Here is an 18,753-nt window from a genome sequence, read left to right as displayed (position 1 = left end):
AAACATACATTATCTTTTTTAAAAATTTTAACACTTTTAATGTTTTACTCTAGAAAGTTTTATAGTTTTAATGAAGTGTAAAAGTGAACAATAAAAAACAATGATCTCAAAGAATCTATAAGCACTAAGTTTTTTTGATTGGAATTGAATTATCATTTGAACTGGAAAACACAACACAGAATATGTTAGTCTTATTGAGCTCTGTCTGTTATGGTTGAAGATACTTATCTTCTATTGGCGTCATAAACACCCTTAAAATGGCATACTTTGCATACTGTCATTCTATATTGAAATATGGATTAATAATGTGGGGCAATTCATCTGAAGATAAACATATTTTTGTTTTACAAAAGAAAGCTATAAGGATAATGATAGGTGTGCATAAAAGGACACCATATGAAAATAATTTCCAAAATTTAGAAATACTGATCTTACCTTGTTAATTACATTCTTCCCCTGATAATGTTTTACATTAAAAACCAAGATACATTTATTACCAATTAAAACATTCATCATTTTAATACAAAACACAAATCAGATCTCCATCTACTCTCTGTTAGTCTCAGCTGTCATAAGAAAAAAGAGTTCACTATTCATGTACTATGGTCCTCAATGCACAAAGTACCTGACTGTCTCGAAGCTTTGAAGGGCCAAGAGAAAAGGTTCAGAATCAATCAATCAATCAATCAATCTTCTTAATGTATCCAGCTGTTTGCTGACAACATGATGCTTGTTGCTAGTAGCCAGAGGTGGGGTGTAGTCAATATATACTGCAGAGCTGTGTCTTCTGCAACTGGTACTGATGATTTTAATTTGCTTCTTTTGTGGTTTATGGATGGACAGTAGGATAGAAGAATGTGTTCCAGATCTTCATCATGATTATTACACCACAGACAAGTAGTATTATCAGAAATGTGAAATCGGTGTAGGTACAATTGTGTGACAATGTGACCTGTTCTGGCTCTTGTTAAAAATGTTTGAACATGTCTGGGCAAGTTTTTGTACATTTCCAGGTCATTTGGTTTCTTTTGTATAGACTGTAAAATTTTTTCTTTGTCAGAAGAGAGCCAATTGTTGAGCCACAGGTTTATAAAATGAGACTTCACTGAAGCAAAAGCACAGGATAGAGATATCACTTGAAGAGATCTTGGTTGCAAATATGTTGCCTGTTTTGCAATATTATCGACAGAAAGCAAAATCCATTTTCTCTGTAATATAAAAAATGAGGCTAAAAAGAAAAGGTTCAGAAGAGAATTAACTAAATTTCTAATTACTCATACCTCCTACTGAACTGATGAATTGTTTACACTTTTAAATTGAATTAATCTGCTTGCTACGTATTCTATATTTTTCTATAACGTTTGACTTGTTCTACATCTGATGTAATATAGGGTAAAGTTGCCTATTTCCGTGATACCACTAATCCCATGATACTTTTTTAAATTGCACGTCAGTCAAAGCTTTGCTGTTCGACCATAGCGCCAGACATCTTCCTCGAAAGAGTGCATCTTTCGCCTACTTTTGAGACATTGGTGAACTTCCTAGCAAGATACCCAATCCCGTGACATTCAGTGAAAAAACGTATCACGGAATTAGGGGTATTGCGGAATTAGGCAACTTTACCCTATAAGGAATACAATAAATGAAACGAAAATAACATTAACATCACAACAATCGCAGTCCGCATACCAACTGAGATGTGTTTGCTTATTACCAAGTCCTTCACTATATCATTAGCATAAAACTCTCATTTATATCAACAATGAAATTTCACATGCTTTTAGTGGATGTAATAACACCACTTCAAAAAGGCTACAGAGAAATGGTGATTTATTCGAAAGTTGTTCAGATTAGTCTTTTAAATACAAAGCAATAAATGTTACATACTTTTCACGCGACTTAGTTCATATGTCACATCTTTTTCATGGCTATAGTATTTTGTCTGGATGCACGTAATATTTAACTTACCATAACTAACAACAAATGAGTCTTAACATTACAACTAAGCAACGTCGTTCAAGAGCAAATGGCTCATATTGTTCTGGGAGGTTAAAAAGTCGCAACCTCCATGAAGTAAGTCGCATGGAGGGGGGGGGGGAAGAAGGAAATCCTGCTCGTTAGGGCTGTTAAACATAACCATAACCTGTCCAGGATCAGTCAAGCGGACCAGACATGTCACAATACCAATGAATAGAATTTTTTTTTTCCTCATCCTTCCTCATAATAATGAATGTAGACCTAAGCTTTGAAATTTAATGTCCATACAGGTATGTCTCATAGTATTGAAAAAAGTCCAATCAAACCTCTCTTATGTATAAAAAAATTGCTCTAAATGAGGAGACAAGAAATTTTAGATTTACAGACTGGTTATTATTATTATTATTATTATTATTATTATTATTATTATTAAAACCTAGAGGACATCGTCGACCAGGAAGACCGTTAAGAAGACTGCTAGATGGGGCCGAAACAGGTCTACAGAGGCCTAATTCGTGAAGGATGATGATGATGATGATGATGATGATGATTATTATTATTATTATTATTATTATTATTATTATTATTATTATTATTATCATTATTATTATTATTCTTTCCTGGTGTTACAGTCCTCAAGACCTCTTCCAGTTATCACTCCGGCTGCTTTTCCTTCTTCATAAATTATGTTTGTTTTATGGGGCCAACCCTACACCCAACCCCCAACGTGGAGAACCAGGTAATTTTTAATCAGGGCTTTCTTCCCTTAGCCTTTGAGAAACCAATCTCATACACTACGAGACAGCAGTGGTTGGTTTTGGTCCACTTGAGTATTTTATTTCTCCAGCACCCACCATATCTGGCGAGTACTCCTCTATCCACCACCTATTACAGGCTCATTACATGATAGTAATGTACACTTTGTGGCAAAAAAAAATTGGGCAGCCGACAATTTATACATTCCAGATACATAATACTGCACATACTTGTCTCGTCAAAGCTATAGTTCACCACGTGAAACAATGAAAACATTTAAATTTGCTGTATTTTGTTTAAGAGTCTGAAGTATGTTATAAAATCGAATGGAGAGTTGATTCTAGATACATCAGGGCCTCGAAAGAGTGAAATAAAAAAAAAACTGATAAATACAAAATCAAAGTGAATATAAACAGGAAAACCATGTATTATTCTGATCTGGTACTCTCAGTTTCAGTAGTATAGAGGAATACGGCACAGATCTACAGAATGAGTGACTAGTAGCTAGGCTACTACTAGCTCAAGGTTCGAGTCCCCAAAAATTTTTATTACTTTTTTTTTTTAATTACAGATTTCCCCATAATGTCTCGCAAAACTAGAGTTATGTGGTGACGTCTCTTACATTAAATGCCCTCAAACCCCTTACTCCACTTCTCCCAAGCAATACTTATCTGTAAATAAAATGCTCTGTCTCGGCATTATGCTTGAAGATGGCAGACATGCAACAATTCCGTCAACAAATCATTGCCCTGGTTCGCATAGATTATTGTGCGTCGAGAGCAGCTGTAGTGATTAGAGTCGACTCCATACCACGCAGAATGAGGACAGTTGTTGAAGCAGAGAGTTTGTGGACGATATATAGAGGTCCCTACCACAGGCCTTTTTTGTATATATATTTGTTTATGTATTTATTTATATTTGATGTGCTTCCAGTTTTTTAGGAAGTGAAACAACTATTATTTTTGTTTATACAGGCCAGTCTCGCCTATTAATTGCCTAAGATGAAAGGCAATAATATTTTTACAAGAGAGGCATGACGAAGTTTAAAAATATTGGAGTGAAAAAAGATTTCAGGTGGTTCAACATATTAATATTGCGAAACATAAGGAACAGCTAGCAAAAAAGTGAGACAAAAGTGAAGATGCCTAACGGCTATTAGTACAAAAATATCTTAGGACACAATCGAAGATTTTCCATGGAAGTATCAGTCACATAATGGTAGTAAATTGTAATTCACTTCTTATTTTGGATGTGGAGCCAAGTACATCTATTTCTCAACAATAACGTAAGTTTACATGAGTACACTGCTAGCACCAGGGGCTGTCGAAATAAAATTGAATTCAAACACAAACTTACTAGGCACTTGGTAGTAAATAAGACTCGTTCAGACATGACTTCTTGTAAACAGTTACCTTATTCTATCACAAAATATTTCAATATCCGGTAATGTCATCAGTATATAATTTTATTATCCTAGGTTTATTTTGTACTTCAGTAAAAAAATCTTTCTTAGTTCTTAACTTCTATAATAAATTGTCTAGCCTTTATTAATCAGGTAAGCTAATCTTTTAGTACTGTGATTTTTATTGTAATTGTAAATTTAATATTAATAGTAATTGTAATTGTATTCTTAATACTGTAGTTGTAATCCCCTGGTAGAGGGGAAGAGAAGGCCTGATGGCCTTATCTCTACCAGGTTAAATAAATATATACTACTATATTTAGACATTTTCAGTGCATGTTTTGTGCATATTTCGCACATTTTAAGGGCATAGTTGCATGCATATTACAAGAACTATTACAGCATGAACTTCCTAAACCTGGTGATAATGATGGTGATGTAATGTGTCATGCCAACTATCTTTTCAGGAATTTCTGCTACTTGTGAATGTTTCAGTTGAACGAATATATTTAACAGCAAAGAAGTCTCAGCAGTTTGTGGAGGAACTATAATGCGGTAAATAATGCCTATGATGGAATCCACTGGACCAGAACTTAATTAGCTATTATAGAGAGGTTTATGCTTTTTGCAGTTTTATATAGGGCTATAAACCCATCTATAATGGAAGTAAGTTCTGGTCCAATGGATAACACTATAGAGCAAAGATTCTCAAACTGTGTGTCACGATGCTCTGGTGTATTGCCAGTCTTTGTCTGGAGTGTCGCAGCTATAGCAGAAATTTCTGAAAAGATAGTTGGCATAACATATTACATCGTGCATGCATGCACACAGATATATATTTTATTCTAATTCTGTATTTTTATATTTAAAAGAAAAGCTAATAATGCAACAAAAAAATACCACCAAATCACATTTTTTTTATACAGGGGTATCACACAGAAAATGTGGCATGTTGTGGAGGATGTCACTGTCTCAAAAAGTTTTAGAACTTCTATTGACAGAATTTACTATATTGTTTATCCATCCACAAACCACTGACACTTCCCACTGCTAACATTTCTGTTCAATTGAAACATTCATACTTCATTATGCCAGTCTTCCAAAAGTCCTTGATAAGATGGTTAGCATAGCACAACGCCAATAGTTGAAACAAGATAAGAGACAGATTTAATTCCTATGGCAGGAGGTTATTCTCCACTTTCATATTAAGACCTGAACCCAGGTTCACTGGTCTTAAAGCCAGACATTCTAGGCCTACAACTTGAGCACAATGTCTCAAAGACGAAGAGCACAAATCTAAACTTGACACTATTATAAGGATATGAAATGAAATAACAAGTCAAACTTAGTTTTTGTTGTCATGTGTCAATATTACATTGCAATGTGACATACAAGGAAATGACACTGTCGTCATATTCGACAAAAGGATCAGATTTCTTGCTGATTCGTCATTAAGAACGTGTAGTGCTCACAGGGTATTATTTCTCGCACTGTTACACACACTGTGTTTACAAATTTGAACCACTCAACGGGTAATGAATTGTTTATTACACAGTCTTATGTGTATGTTGAGTCAACAGTCCGAAGACTGGTAGGAACCTCGCGAGTGACACCAATAAGCAACTAAACCAGGAGATAATGGTGTAGGTTGGCCTGTTCCTTTCCCCAATAGCAATTTGCAACAATCCAGTTGATGTGACTGTTATTAACGTTGTTCTTTTCTTCATCCTCCAGATTATCATCATTAGAACCCGGATTTCCATGCAAATGCATGTTTTTATATAAGCTGGTTACACTCCTCAAACTTCGTAAATATTTGTTTTATGACATCGATTCCAAATAAAAGTACTTTTTCGGTGCATGTTTCGACATTTTGGGAGTAAATTCATGCTTAATGCATATTTTGAAGGTTTTAGATTTAACAGCACATATTTGGCTGTTATACAGCATATGTCCTTTTCTGGCTTTAGTGCATAGATCTTTATTTATTTTATAGTATTGGGTTATTTTACGACGCTGTATCAACATCTAGGTTATTTAGCGTCTGAATGAAATGAAGGTGATAATGCCAGTAAATTAGTCCGGGGTCCAGCACCGAAAGTTACCCAGCATTTGCTCATATTGGGTTGAGGGGAAAACCTCGGAAAAAACCTCAATCAGGTAACTTGCCCCGACCGGGATTCGAACCCGGGCCACCTGGTTTCGCGGCCAGACAGGCTGACCGTTACTCCACAGGTGTGGACTAGATCTTTATTAATGTTAACTTTTATGAACTATTATTACTTGATAACGAAGAATATGGAACAGTGCGACAATGTTTTGCAATGCAATTTTCTGGTATCCCCATTCCTCATAAAAAGATTATATTAAACCTCGTAAAAAAGTTTAGAGAAACGGGGTCAATTCTGAATAAACGTAGAAAGAGAAACCCAAGTGTACTTACTGAGAAAAAACTAGAGATAGGAGAAAGGTTAGAACATTCTCCTCGAAAATCTCTCTGCCATCTATCACAAGGAATGGATGTTTCGAAAACCACAGCATTTAGAGCCACTAAAATTCTTAAATTTAAGTCCTACAAAGTGACAATCGTGCATGAATTATAACCTAGAGATGTGGGTCATGTGAATTTTTGTAACTGGGTTTTACAAAGTGTTGCCGATGGTGTTGTGGATTAATTACAGTAATTATTTTCACAGATAAAGCATGGTTTCACTTACATGGCCATGTTGTAATAGATAATGGAATACAGGAAATCCTCATCTCATTCATGGAATGCCTTTACATGATGACAAGGTTAGCATATGGTTCATAGGCCCTACATTTTTTGATGATACAATCAATGGTGATAGATACAGAACACAAAAACTCAACACATTTTTTGCACAGTTAACAGATATCGAGTGCCAGAGTACTTATTTCCAGCAGGATTCAGCAAATGCCCATACAGCAGCCGAAACACTGAATTTGATAACCAAAATATTCGAGGACAGGGTTATTAGTAGAGGATTATGACCCTCTAAGTCCCCTGATTTATCACACTGCGAATTTTATTTATGGGGAAATCTAAAAAATAAAATATACAAAACAATATGTGAGTTAAAAGACACGAGAAATCGGGAGATTACAGAAGATGAACTTGCACATGTAAATGCCAATTTCCTTTGGAGATGTCAGGAATGTGTTGCAGCAGAGGAACATCATTTTCAACACTTTCTGTAGTCAAGGTTAGTAAACAATATGAGTACCGCAATTTTAATGACTCTAGTGACTATAGTGGACCCCATTCACCAGGAATGACAAGTGCCGATGCCAGGCCCACTTGCTGCCAAGTGCTGTAGAGAATGTCATAGACTGCTCTACAGTGGCTATAAATCTAAGAAAACTAATCATAATGGATTCAAGTATTTCTTCTTGGTTTGTGTTCTCTGCAGCATTAAAATTGGAATTATTGATTTACCTATAACACTTCTGTCGCGTTTTTAATTTCATAAATATACTTACAGTTGCATATGTACGAGGAATAGTCAATATATTCGCAGAACGATGGTGTAAAAATATATTCTCTTACTATTACCTTCAAAGTGGTCCCTTCCTACTAGACTAGTACGTCTATCTCAGCAGCACTGCCATGACAAAAAAATCCCTGGAAATTGTTTTCTGTCCACTTGTCCAGTAGCACCTAGCACTCAATCTGAATATCCTTCACTAACTGGAATCTTCGTCTTTTAAAGCCTCATATTGATCTTCAGAAATAGAAAAAAGTCTCATGCAGCAAGATGTGGCAAGTAAGTTAGTTGGAGTAACTCTACCATGTTGTTAGCACCCAGAAACTGACGAATCCTAATGGCACAGTGCGCAACCACGTCTTGTTGCGGCATTTGTCAGATCATTTCCTTCTCATATTCTTCCTTCGGCACTTTTAAGACTTTATATAGTAGAAAGCAGCATTGACTGACCAAGAAGAACAAACTTGTGAACAATTCCCTTCCGGTCAAAAAATAAATCAACTCTGATTTGATGTTGCTTTTGACCTGCCTTGTCTTCTTTGGTCATGGGTAGGGTTACTAGGTTTTCATAATACCAATATGGGACAGGATGAAATCGAGCCTTGAAGTGCAAGAAAAATGCACATAATTTGAGAGAACTTCATATGCATAGGCCTACCATGCCATATTATTGTTGTTAATGAATAATGAATTCACAATGTTTGGAAGATTGCCTCTATCTTGTCTTCAAGTAAAAAAAGGGGCAGTGAGAAGGGTGCCTTAATCGTTGGAAACAAATATTCTGTTTGACTAGCTCAAAAAGCGAGCCAAGCTTAGAAACATGATGAATTCCTTATTCATTAACAACAATAAAGAAAGTCCAATCTATATCTCTTCTTAACAACGTACCATTGCTCTATTTTAGATCATTACTACTAAGAGTTAGGTAAGGAGATGAAGGAGGGCATATATTCCTGCTGATGTTTCTATTCTCAAATACTCTATGAAGTTCGTCCACAGAATAGTTGGCTGTACGTGCTGTTGCAGAATCATGTTGGAGAGAGTGTGTGCTATTGCCTCTTTTTAACAGGATTCTGTAACAGCACATACAGCAGACTATTCTATGCACAAACTTAACATAGTATTTAAGGACAGGATTATCAGTCAGAATGTGTGGCTCTCTCGATCACTCAACCTAACTACTTGTCACTTTTATATCTGGGCAACTGTAGAAGATAAAGTGTGCAAAAATAAACCACTTATCTTGGAAAAAATGAAAAATAGCATTCAGGAAAACATCGCATCCATTTCTGAATGGAAACTGCAGTAAGTAAAACATCACTTACGAAATGGGTGCGACATATGTTTGGAACAAAGAGGCAGACAGTTTCAGTGTAACTCCTTTCTTAATTTAGGCGAGTAAATTATGTTTTAACTGTTTAATTTAGTAAAATGTTATATTACTTACTCAGTGTGTCAAATTACCTGAACTTCACTGCATATCAAAGATATGAAAAACTGGGTCACTGCATTGTGGTTTCCCTACAATCTATTCACCCATACATAAAATAATTTTTGTATCTTGGCATACTTCATCTGATGGATTCTGTCACGGTCACGTAACCATTCCTTGTCAAATGTCTGTTCAGACTCAGACACAAAATTTGGGCCACCTGACTTTTCCAAGTTCCAAATTTTGTTTCTGGGTCTGTACAAGTCTGAGAATTGTCAATATACTAACATGCACTTACAAGATAGTAGTGGTTTAATAGAGTCAATAATTTTGTGGACTGGAGGTTATGTGGCACTGCTCAGCACTGTACAGCTTGATTCAGCGTTAATGGTCCCTGTCCTTAGTTGTTTGGCTAGTGAGCAAGCTGCCATAAGAAAGAAATTTAATCACACATGTGCATAGAAGGGGAAGAGGAAGAATGAAAATAATATCTATGCTCAAAACTGAGGGACACTCATGTCAAGAAAATATAAGTCATCATGACATTGTTTAGTCAACAGACGTAGTGGTTAGTAATGGGACATGTGGAAGAATATTGTGTTTCAAGACGGAGTGTACTGCGACATGATAAGAAGGAAGTGTTAGGTGTTACAACTGCGCGGCCTGACCTGTGTGACCCAGCCCGCTAGTAGTGATGAGTAACTCGCTCTTAGTCTATCTACTTACTTTTTGCAGGGGCCAAAATCCCTGAATCAAGCTGTACCAGAACTTATTGTAGCCTACATAGCCTACAAGTAATGCTATCTATATTTTTTAACTTAATGGACTTGTATTTAAATTCTCATCACTTGGATTTAATGTTCACTTTGCAGATTAATTTGTATTGTGCAGTAAAGAAATAACTACGCAAGATTTTTGATGCAGAATTTATCAAAGGTTATGCCAAAGTATGTACTTAGTGATGAAGATGTCTTAAGTTACCGGTACTAAAATATTTCGGTGTGGTTAATATTGCACGCCCACAGCATCAAACAAAGCGATTGAGTTAACTACAGGTGATTAGTTTACAGATGTAGTAACTGTATGAAGAACATTAGTTTATGGTGTGTGTTATAAATGTAGACATCCAACGTTTCGAAGCTACATGTCAGCTTCATCATCAGGGAAGGTAGAAAAAGGCACAACCTGGAGAGGAGTTATCCAACAGATAAACTGCCCATTTCACTATCTTCCTTAATAATGGAGCCAATATGTACCTTGAAAGGTTTGAATTCTCCTCAGTGTGGGCCACAAGTCATTGCATCAGCTATTCAGACGATCCTGTAAACTGATCTCATTGTGAGGAAGATTTGCAGTCTTTGGGTGTTACATTCTCTTTCAGAAGAGCGAAAGACACGTCATGTAGAATGGTGTCCGAAAATGGAGAAGAAATTTGAAAATGAGACATCACAGAACATAAAAATCTTAATCCCGGTGACGAAACGTGGTATTATTATTATTATTATTATTATTATTATTATTATTAGGGGTAGGATTTTGATGACTTATAAATCATTAAAAAATGTCCTAAAACAACGCATTTATGACCCAAAAATGTTTAAAAAACGCCATTAAAAATGCTCTAAAAATTCATCTTACATAATTGGCTTAGTAGGAAAAGAGGTTTTGTACTGCTTAATATTTGGACTAGTAATTAAATTAAATTCTAGTACCAACATTTAACTTTATTTAATGTTACATAATTTTTTCTAAGTAGTACACTTTAATTTATTATTTCACCTGATGTATTTTCCATGTAGTCCACCACAAGGCCACTCTTATCAGGAACTAGCACGTATATTGAAGGGGTGGCTGCAAAACGGTATTTGTCGAATACAGGGGGGAGAGCCATTAATCCTTCCCATTGAAGGCTTTAAGGAACCAACCTGGACAAATACCCAATGTCCCATCCCTACCTTCCCGTGGTGCAGCTGTTAGTAAGCATAATTTTACAAGCTGAACTAAAAGGAGGGGCTACTCATCAATTAGCACTGGTCAGCTTGATGAGTTAATGACCGAATTTGGTATAATTTTCCTCTATTCAATACCTAATTCTCTCTGTACCCTTTCCTATCCAGTCCTCTGACTGAACTCTTACTTTCTTCGACCCCGACAATATCAGAGCATTCGAGGTCTAGGGGTTCATTTCACTTTCCTTCCTACCCTTCCTACTTTTCTGTTCCTAGTGCTGACCTGCTATGGCACTAAAATCGTCCTCCAGTGGCTTAAGGAGGGAAAGTTGGTGATCAACAAGATCTCCCAACTAGGTCCAGTGGACCCGTCGACCAACAGTAGGTGTGGTCCTCCAGACATTCTGGGGGTTGTGTGTGGATGAAGTAGCCACCAAAACGTTAAAATATGGTGTTCACTTAAATCGGCTACAACTTGCCATTTTCACTTCATTATGAAAATATTGGAGTGCAAGAAGTTAAATGACTTTATTGTCAAATGCCTGGCATTAGAAAACAACAACAACATATTGAAGGGGTGGTTGGACTGATCCATTACATGGGGTGTACTAAGTTAAAATGGGAATATTTGTATAGAAAAACGATTACAGTAAGATATTACACAAAATAGGCCTAAATGGATATTTATGGACAAAATATGTAGAGAAAATATCAAAGGAAATAAACATTATTTTACATTAATAATGAGGATTTATGGCCAAAATTAAATGAAAATCCCTCAAAAATGACCGAATAAAACAAAAAATTCTCTTAGGAGTTGAAACAAGCAAAAAAATGCAAAAAATTCCCTAACAAATATGCCTTAAAACACTTAGTTTATCACATAACATAGCCTACAAATACTAAAGCAGCTATGTTTCTGGCTTACTAGAAAAAAAATGCAATTTCATCAAAATCCTAGCCCTAATTATTATTATTATTATTATTATTATTATTATTATTATTATTATTATTATTATTATTATTACGACGTTGCAATCAATACATAAAACAGTGTGTTGGTATTCGAAGATGAGAGTGCATCAATGACGGAGGAAGTTCAGGTCAGTGAAGAGGATGATGATTGCGGTGTTCTTCATTTTACAGATCATAGAGTAAACCATACTCGAAACACACACGATTGCTAAGTGGTACAGTGAAGTGTGCTTGCTTCAGGTCATACAGAGCTACTGTACCACAGAAACGCACCTGCTCAAATAGCTGATCTATCAGAGTTTCTTGCAAAATCAGGACTGATTGTGCTTGATAATCCTCCATACACTCCTGATCTTACTTCATGTGATTTTGGGCTCTTCCCAGAGGTGAAGAAGGAACTCAAGGGCAGAGGAGTGAATGAGGAGTTCCCGGCAACATGGGATGAGGAGTGAGCAAAGCTACCAGAGGGAAATGTGAAAGTTGGTTCAATGACTGGTCCAAATGAATTTTCAAGTCTACTGAGTGTAATGGAAATCATTTTTAAAAAGTGTGAAAAGTATAGCAACACTGCAAAACTTTCTTAATGCTCTTTGCGTGTAATGTACTTACTCTTTCTCCATAGTCTGGAATACGTATTCTTGCAACTCTGTGAAGCAGTCAGAATCCACCATTCCAGCATCATTGCAAATGGCTGCCACAACACGATCCCTTGCACTGTCTGGAACCTTGACAGGGTGTGTGGCCTCATGAGATATATATTTATTAAAAATTTTTAACGCATCATCTACAGTGGCTTGTATTAACTGACTGCTCGCAACTGAGTAAGATTTCGTAGTTCCATCTTTGCTAGATGCTACAGACACACGTTCAAACGACTCATCACTTGCTGCAACTTCACCACAGCCACCACTTAAAGCACTGTCCAATTCGTCTTTCGAAACACCTACCAGCCTCTTACAACACTCAGACGTCATTGCACTCTCTGAACTGCAGGAATCAGTCTTATGTTCAATGAAATTACTAGGCCTATGGTTCACAAGTATATTGCTACTAGGATCACCATAATGTAAGTCCTGCTTTACATCACAACTAGAATGAAGCCTACTATTTGGTAATGGAGATGGTGGAAGATTTCCCGGACATTCATTGAGAGTTAAACTAATATTTGGTGATGGAGAAATTGATAAATTATTCTTAGTAGTTTCTCCATCTGTAATTTCTAAACACGTATTCCTAACACTAATATCATTTGTACTCCCACTAGAATGTAGTGGAGACTCGAACACACTTCCAGAATCTCCCATATTGGAATCACAGTCTGTGCTGAGAGAAATTTTGTCATGTTCACAGCGGGCTGGACACAGTTTCATCTCAACTCTTCTGCTTGTGCAATCTCCACGATCTCTTGCACAAGCAGCTGCTCGAAAGCTCTCCACATCTAGCCAAAATTTAATAAGTGGAAATCCATCTCTAGCCTCCAGGTATTGGATGAAATATCCCAGAGCTCCTTTATCAGCAAGAACCTCTGCAAGTGTCTTCGACAGGCGTGAATGATGAGCCACGCATTTTTTCTGCTCGGAACTACCTGCTTGTAACAAAGATACACAATTAGTTTATTTTTATATGAGGTGTCTACAGTAGAAAACTTATTTTTATATGTCACAGAACTTCAAACGTCTGCATATTGCATTGATAAAAGTTTCTGTAAAGATAATGTTTTAAATACGACGACGATGATGATGATGATGATAATTTTTAGTTGGTTATTTAACGACGCTGTATCAACTACTAGGTTTTTAGCGTCGATGAGATTGGTGATAGCAAGATAGTATTTGGCGAGATGAGGCTGAGAATTCGCCACAGATTACCTGGCATTCATCTTACGGTTGGGAAAACCTCGGAAAAAACCCAACCAGGTAATCAGCCCAAGCAGGGATCAAACCCACTTCCTAACGCAACTTCAGACCGGCAGACAAGCACCTTAACTGACTGAGCCATGCCGGTGGCCCATGATGACAATGATATTATTTACTACTTCATTTTTGTCAAGTATATTAACTACGACTAGTTACAAAACCAAGCACATATATGTGTAATGTGCCCCACACACGATTATGATATTGCCTTGTCTACATTAGAACTTACACAGTTGAATGGAACATCTACATAATATGCAATTCTTTGCATGGCCTTATATTCCTACAGAATTGAATCCATTGTTTGGTTGAGACTTCCAATAATATAGCCTAGTATGCCATACTATGCATGGCAATGAAATATTGAACACGATTATGAAAATAAAAAACCAACACGGAAATTTCTAATTTAAAACTTTCACACATAGCTGTATTCCCCTCAAATGAACAAATGTCCTAATCACAGAATGTATCTCCACTACATTTCACAATGCAGCCTCACCATCCCAACGAGATTCTGGATGTTGGTTATATAAGCTATACTCTATTGAATATAGGCAGCTAATTAACTATTGCTCTGTCACTATGATATGGTTGTTTCCATTAACTGATTTACCGAGAAATGCCAAAAAGTATAACAATAAAGTAAACATCAGCCTGGGTTACTAATAACAATGTTATAATCTGTACTGTATGTAGCCTACATTAGTTACAGCAACTCGTTCTACTGGAGATAATGAAATCCTACTTAAAATACAAACTTTTAACCTGGTTTTAAATTTCCTAGGTCTGATTAAAATTAAAATAAGTATGTGATTAACAGCTGTTTTGGAAGAGAGAATTTCTCGTCTATCGTCAAGATACCACTCTGCTCAATCTATCAGGAAAGTACAACTACCAACAAAATTCCTCAATGTTAAATGTTTTTTTTTTCTTTATTTGACAATTTTTGTACATTGGTACTTCAATTTTGCTTAAATAATTAACATCACAATAATAGAGACTTGTGGAGAGGGTGGCGTACATTAGCATTCCTCAAAGCATCAATAAATCAGTGTGTCTTTTCCTCTTGAGGCAATGATCAGATCGTGCAGAGGGCAGGTTCTGAGGAATCTGGGTGATTAAGCTGTTAGAATGTGTTGGCAATGTTGCATATAACCGTGTGTAGGAAGAATGAATTACAATCTCTACTTTGACTATATGTAGATCTGAATGAAGTGTTTCATTTCTCATGTATCATGGTGCTCCAGTGATTATCCTTAGCGCCCGATTTTGGAATGCTTGAATACGCTTGATTTGGCTTATAGAAGTCGATCCCCATAATGAACATCCAAAGAGTCAAATAGGTTTAAGAAGCATTACATATATTAATCTTTTGTTGGAAAGGGAAAGACAAGACCTGGAAAGTATTGCTTTCAATCGATGAAGTCCATATCAATCTCTGAAGGGTATGAATGAGGAGTTTATTCCAGGTCAAGCGGCTGTCTAGGATGAGTCCAAGATATCGTACTTCTTCATGCTGTGGTACTGGTGAACATTTGAGGTATAATGGAACTGTTTTTTTCTTTTTTGAGGTATCCTATGTGAATGTTACTGTTGATGACTTATTCATGTTCATGGCTGTTCTCCATTTTTTGTTCCATATTTCAATTTCTTGTAGAAAGTTTTGAAATTGGTTGTCACTTGTTCATCAGTATCTTCTTTGCTAAGGACAGCAATATCATCAGCGAACTGAGCTACAGTCAGAAAATCTGATTCAGGTGTTGGTATACTATGAGTGTAAATTAAATAGAGAAAAGGGGCTAGAATGCTTCATCTTCATGGAGTGTCTGTTGCATGTGATGAAGTTGCAGACTCATTCTTCACTTGGTGCACATATTCAACCCTCTGCCCCTGCACTTCAAAGTGACTCTCATCAGAAAATGACTTTTTTCCCAGTCATGTGTTGTTAAATTCTGATGAACATGCGCTCACAAGAGATGTTTCCTGCGCATTTCTGGTGTAAGTTGTTCTTTACAGGTTTGAGGACTTCCTTCCAGCTGCTAGAAGACTATGACGAACATCAGATATGTCTACATTCACTCCCCTTTCCCCCAGTTCGTAAGCAAAGTCTACAGCAGTGAGCCTGACTTTTACACAGTTTTCGTGCATTTGTGCGTGTGTGTGTGTGTGCACGCGCATACGCACGTGTGTGTAATGCAGCCAGTCTGCTTCTGCTGCTGAATAATTCTATTTACAGTGGCTAACACAGAATTTTGTAACTATCTCTCTTTTTGTCAAAGAAGTATTTTACTATTTTGCTATAATACCAGAATCACACTATGCTTCCTAGGAGTTCTATTCATTGAACAATGCAGAGTAAGAGCGGGATCACAGAATAAGCAATGTTGTAGCACAATGTTGCCAACTATTTGGAAAATCAAGAAAAAATACTTTGTTCTCATTAATTCGCATAGGAATGTAAATAACTTGCAAAACTAGAGCTATGAAGGAGTGACCATTTCATCAGTTAAAATTCTCTTTTATCACCGTACTTTTAATATTATGACACTTTTGTCTAATAAGGGAACTGTTAATGAGCTGCTGTCCAAACATCTCTCAAATTGCACACACTGATTTCCACAGCATATAGACAAATCAGCCTACCAGTAAAGAAAAAAAAATGAAATGAAATACAGTTGTCCATACTAGCTTTAAGGATGTGAAAACTTACTTTAAATGTTACATTAAGAAACAACAGTACGTATACTTGGAGCTGATATCCTCTGTGAATGCCTACCCTGTCATTTGACATACGAGATTAGCTTATGCACATAACATGTTTTGCCAGATGAATGAACACTATACACTCAGAGCCGAAGGCTACTCAATTTTTTGATAATCTTTATTCAAACCTTAATTTCGCAATATTGCAGTTAGTGTTAAGCTGCTACTTTTTTTTCTGTACTTATTTGTCTATCTGGTGTGAATATCTAACAGTATGACCAGTTTAAGGGGAGGTTTAATTAGTGAAATTAAAATACCGGTAACTGACTTGTGACGTTTGAAAGCATCTATAGATTGTAGTGAAGGAAAGAGGGAATGGTAGCATTTTACTGGCCACAAAGAGAGGGAAAGGAATATTACCATGGAAACCCTTGACTCTCAGTATTAGTGTTCTAAAAATCTATCATATGGAAAACAGAACATTGGATATTAAAAAACTGTAATGTATATAAAATAGTTTGACAAAAAATGTAAAATAATGAATTAAATATAAGTTAGAATGAAAATAAACTAATTACTAATTGTATAACTAATTAACTGTGATCAAATAAGTATAATTTATTCAAGATAATTAAAAACTCATAAGCTTACATACCTGCAATGCAGAATTCATCATCTTGGAAGCCCGAAAGAGGTCCAAATGGGCCAGTTCCAAATCCATCATTTGAAGCTGAAGGTACATCACCATTTGACAATGGCAGGGCAGTCTGGAATTTTGGTGATTTTGCAGGTGAAGTCGGAGATGGGGAGTTTCTTCCTTTCTCTCTTCCTGTGTGTATAAAAGAGGTACATCAGATATATGAAACAAATGACATTTTGTAAGATTTGTGACGAAAAATACGACAGAGATGCTCCAGCTACTTCTGTTTCTCCTGCCATTCTCGTTCTACCACTGCTCCATTATTACCATATTATCATCTCACTGTGTATGAATAATCTCTATAATTTAAGAGTCGTTTAATAACAGAAATTAAGCTATAAAAGAGAGATCATTACTATAAAATGAAAATAAATATTTACTGGATACTAAAGGATGGTACAATTACTATGATTTGAGATATTTTAACCTTAAAACAACTTTATGTGTACATTTACATACCGATATTTATTTATATTTGTAAGTGCACTACATAAATTACCTACTAATTTTAACTCATTTCTATTATATGAAGTGCATCCATTCTGTATGTTTTGCAAGTTCGACATGTTTACCTGCTTATTTTACTTTTGTGCGCAACAATATGGCTGTAATTGAACGAATTTTAACTAGACTTTATATTTCACCATTTTACAATACAATTAACACAGCTTTAAACCACAGTAACTTAATGAGAATAAAATTCTGAATACTAATATTTGAGTGAAATGGATAAAATTAACATACAAGTTGGTACAAAGTAAATTTCATACATAATACAAAAATAGTAACACTAAAATTAAAATTCGTACTTCCATGCAATTCCAACTGACGAACTTGTGAATTTGATATTGCAATTACATCCAAAATTCCTGCATTCAAATCCTACTGGTAACAGCCGTTTTGTTTAAGGTAACCATGCTGAATGTGCAGCATAAAATAATTCCACCACATGTTCATCAAAGTAGGTATCAGATCGAAAAAACCTGAAATATGAGTTACAGATTTAGAGTGAATTCTGTACAGCATACAGAGTGTTTAAAAAATACGGGGCATAATTTCAGGTATGTATTTCCCACATGTAGACAATCAAAATAGTTCATACAACATGTGTCCGGAAATGCTTTATTTCCGAGTTATGGCCTTCACAACATTTAAATTCACCGGAACGTTTTTCTTTCCGCAGGTCGTTGCCGTCAAAGGAGACATTAAGAGGGCACTCTGACAGTTCATTCCGAGGCGAAGGTTACATTCAGTGTTGTGTAGGCGTTAGACTGTGCAACATGTATTCAAATCAAGAGCTGGCAGAGATACACTTCATGTACGGTAAGGCGGATGGCAACGCTGCCCTGGCTCGTCGTTTGTACCAGGAAAGGTACCCACAGCGACAATGTCCAGATCGGAAGACATTTGTACATCTCCATTACCGTCTGTGCG

At 36.1% G+C, this 18,753-nt stretch overlaps 1 protein-coding gene across 2 annotated transcripts in view; it reads right to left on the bottom strand.

The window, feature by feature from the left end:
* The window catches only part of pkaap (A-kinase anchoring protein pkaap), a 77,158-nt gene that overhangs the window by 48,113 nt on the left and 10,292 nt on the right, over positions 1 to 18,753 (bottom strand). The window contains exons 2-3 of one of the 2 annotated variants that reach the window (XM_069833162.1): positions 17,275 to 17,448; positions 12,607 to 13,585 (exon numbers count right to left, since the gene is read on the bottom strand). In XM_069833162.1, the coding sequence (XP_069689263.1) occupies positions 12,607 to 13,585; positions 17,275 to 17,448 (1,153 nt within the window). The remainder of the gene's footprint in view (positions 1 to 12,606; positions 13,586 to 17,274; positions 17,449 to 18,753) is intronic. The other variant, XM_069833163.1, reaches the window with a different exon arrangement.

The sequence above is a fragment of the Periplaneta americana genome, chromosome 8 (genome assembly GCF_040183065.1).
Source record: "Periplaneta americana isolate PAMFEO1 chromosome 8, P.americana_PAMFEO1_priV1, whole genome shotgun sequence".
NCBI classification, from domain to species: Eukaryota; Metazoa; Arthropoda; class Insecta; order Blattodea; family Blattidae; genus Periplaneta; species Periplaneta americana.
Note: the sequence above shows the minus strand (reverse complement) of the source record. Positions and strands in the feature narration are given on the sequence as shown.